Source organism: Aureococcus anophagefferens, assembly GCF_000186865.1.
Source record: "Aureococcus anophagefferens unplaced genomic scaffold AURANscaffold_295, whole genome shotgun sequence".
Classification (NCBI taxonomy): domain Eukaryota; class Pelagophyceae; order Pelagomonadales; family Pelagomonadaceae; genus Aureococcus; species Aureococcus anophagefferens.
Genome location: NW_008705825.1, coordinates 4,832 through 6,373, shown reverse-complemented (window position 1 = coordinate 6,373; position 1,542 = coordinate 4,832). Strand labels below are relative to the sequence as shown.

The 1,542-nt window shown below is 77.6% G+C and overlaps 1 protein-coding gene across 1 annotated transcript in view; it reads right to left on the bottom strand.

Moving 5' to 3' along the window:
* Window positions 1-1,265, bottom strand: part of AURANDRAFT_68684 (hypothetical protein) — a gene marked incomplete at both ends in the record, with an annotated part of 2,338 nt that extends 1,073 nt beyond the window's left edge. The window contains one exon of the mRNA XM_009044397.1: window positions 45-1,265. Coding sequence (XP_009042645.1) covers window positions 45-1,265 — 1,221 coding nt within the window. The remainder of the gene's footprint in view (window positions 1-44) is intronic.
* Window positions 1,266-1,542: the final 277 nt, after the last annotated feature.

Here is a 1,542-nt window from a genome sequence, read left to right as displayed (position 1 = left end):
CCGTCGTCGAGCGCCTTCCAGCCCGCGCGGAGCGCCTTCTCGACGAGCGCCTGCTGCTCCTTGTCGCTCGCGTCCGCGTGGTCGCGCTTGACGGCGGCCTTGGCCTCGGAGCGCGTCTCCGTGAAGTAGAACTTCTTGCCCTCCGTGACGACCTCGGCCTCGGCCGCGTCCGCGTCCCACTGGGCCTTGGCGCCGTCGTCGAGCGCCTTCCAGCCCGCGCGGAGCGCCTTCTCGACGAGCGCCTGCTGCTCCCTGCCGCTCGCGTCCGCGTGGTCGCGCTCGACGGCGGCCTTGGCCTCGGCGCGCTTCTCCTTGCGGTAGAACTGCTTGCCGCTGAGCTGCTTCGTGACGATCTCGGGCGCGTCCGCGGCCCACTGGGCCTTGGCGCCGTCGTCGAGCGCCTTCCAGCCCGCGCGGAGCGCCTTCTCGACGAGCGCCTGCTGCTCCTTGTCGCTCGCGTCCGCGTGGTCGCGCTTGACGGCGGCCTTGGCCTCGGAGCGCGTCTCCGTGAAGTAGAACTGCTTGCCGCTGAGCTGCTTCGTGTCCGCGTCGTCCGCCGCCGCGCTCGTGCCCGCGGCCTTCGGCGTCGCGCCCGGCGCGGGCGTCGCGGCCGGCGGCGGCGCCTCGAGCGGCGCCGTCGGCGCGCCCGCGCCGCGCTTCCGCTTCTTGCCGCAGCTCCGCCAGGCCTCGAGGGCGCCGGGGTCCCAGGCCGCCGCCGCGTCGACGCGCACGTCCGCGGCGTCGTCGGGCCAGCGGAGGACGTCGATGCTGCCGTCGTTGTCGTAGCGGATCTCGACCTCGGCGCCCTTGGGCTTCTTCCGCGGCGACCGCTTCGCGGCGGCGCCCGCCGAGGGCCGCCGCTTCGGCGGCGGCGCGTCGACGCGCACGACCGTCGCCGGGAACCAGGCCGGCGGCCGCCGGTCGTCGTTCTCGGGGAACGTGTGCACGCGGACGCGCGAGCCGACGGCCGGCGGCAGCTGCTCCGCGGCGGGCTCGGGGAGGAGCGGCGCCGGCGCCGGCGGCGGCGCGGTCGCGGCGGGCAGCGGCGCCGGGGCCCAGACGCCCGGCGGCGGCGCCTCGAGGCGCGGCGGCGGCCGCGCGTGGAACGCCGTCACGCTCACGCCGCCGTGACGCCGTGACGCCGGCGCTAGCCTCGCGAAGGACGCCGTCGCGTGGGCCACGCTCTGCCGCTGCCGCGGCGCGGCCTCGGCCTCGGGCGTGGCGGCGTCGGCGCCGACGACGGACACGGGCTCTTCGACGGCCATGGCGTCCTCGACGGCCCGCGCGCCGCCGTCGACGCACTGGTGCTTCGCGCCGTCGACGTACTGGCGCTTCGCTCCGTCGACGTACTGGCGCTTCGCCGCGGCGCCGTCGCGCTCGCGGTCCGCGGCGTCGAGCCCGGCCACGCGGGCGGCAGGGTCCCGGTTGGCCTCGCCGAGTGGCTGCGGTGGCAGGCGCTCGAACGACAGGTCGTCGCCCGCCGCGCCGCCGTGCGTGACCTAAGGGATCGGGGGTCGGGGAAGGCGCGCGGGGAGGTCGGGG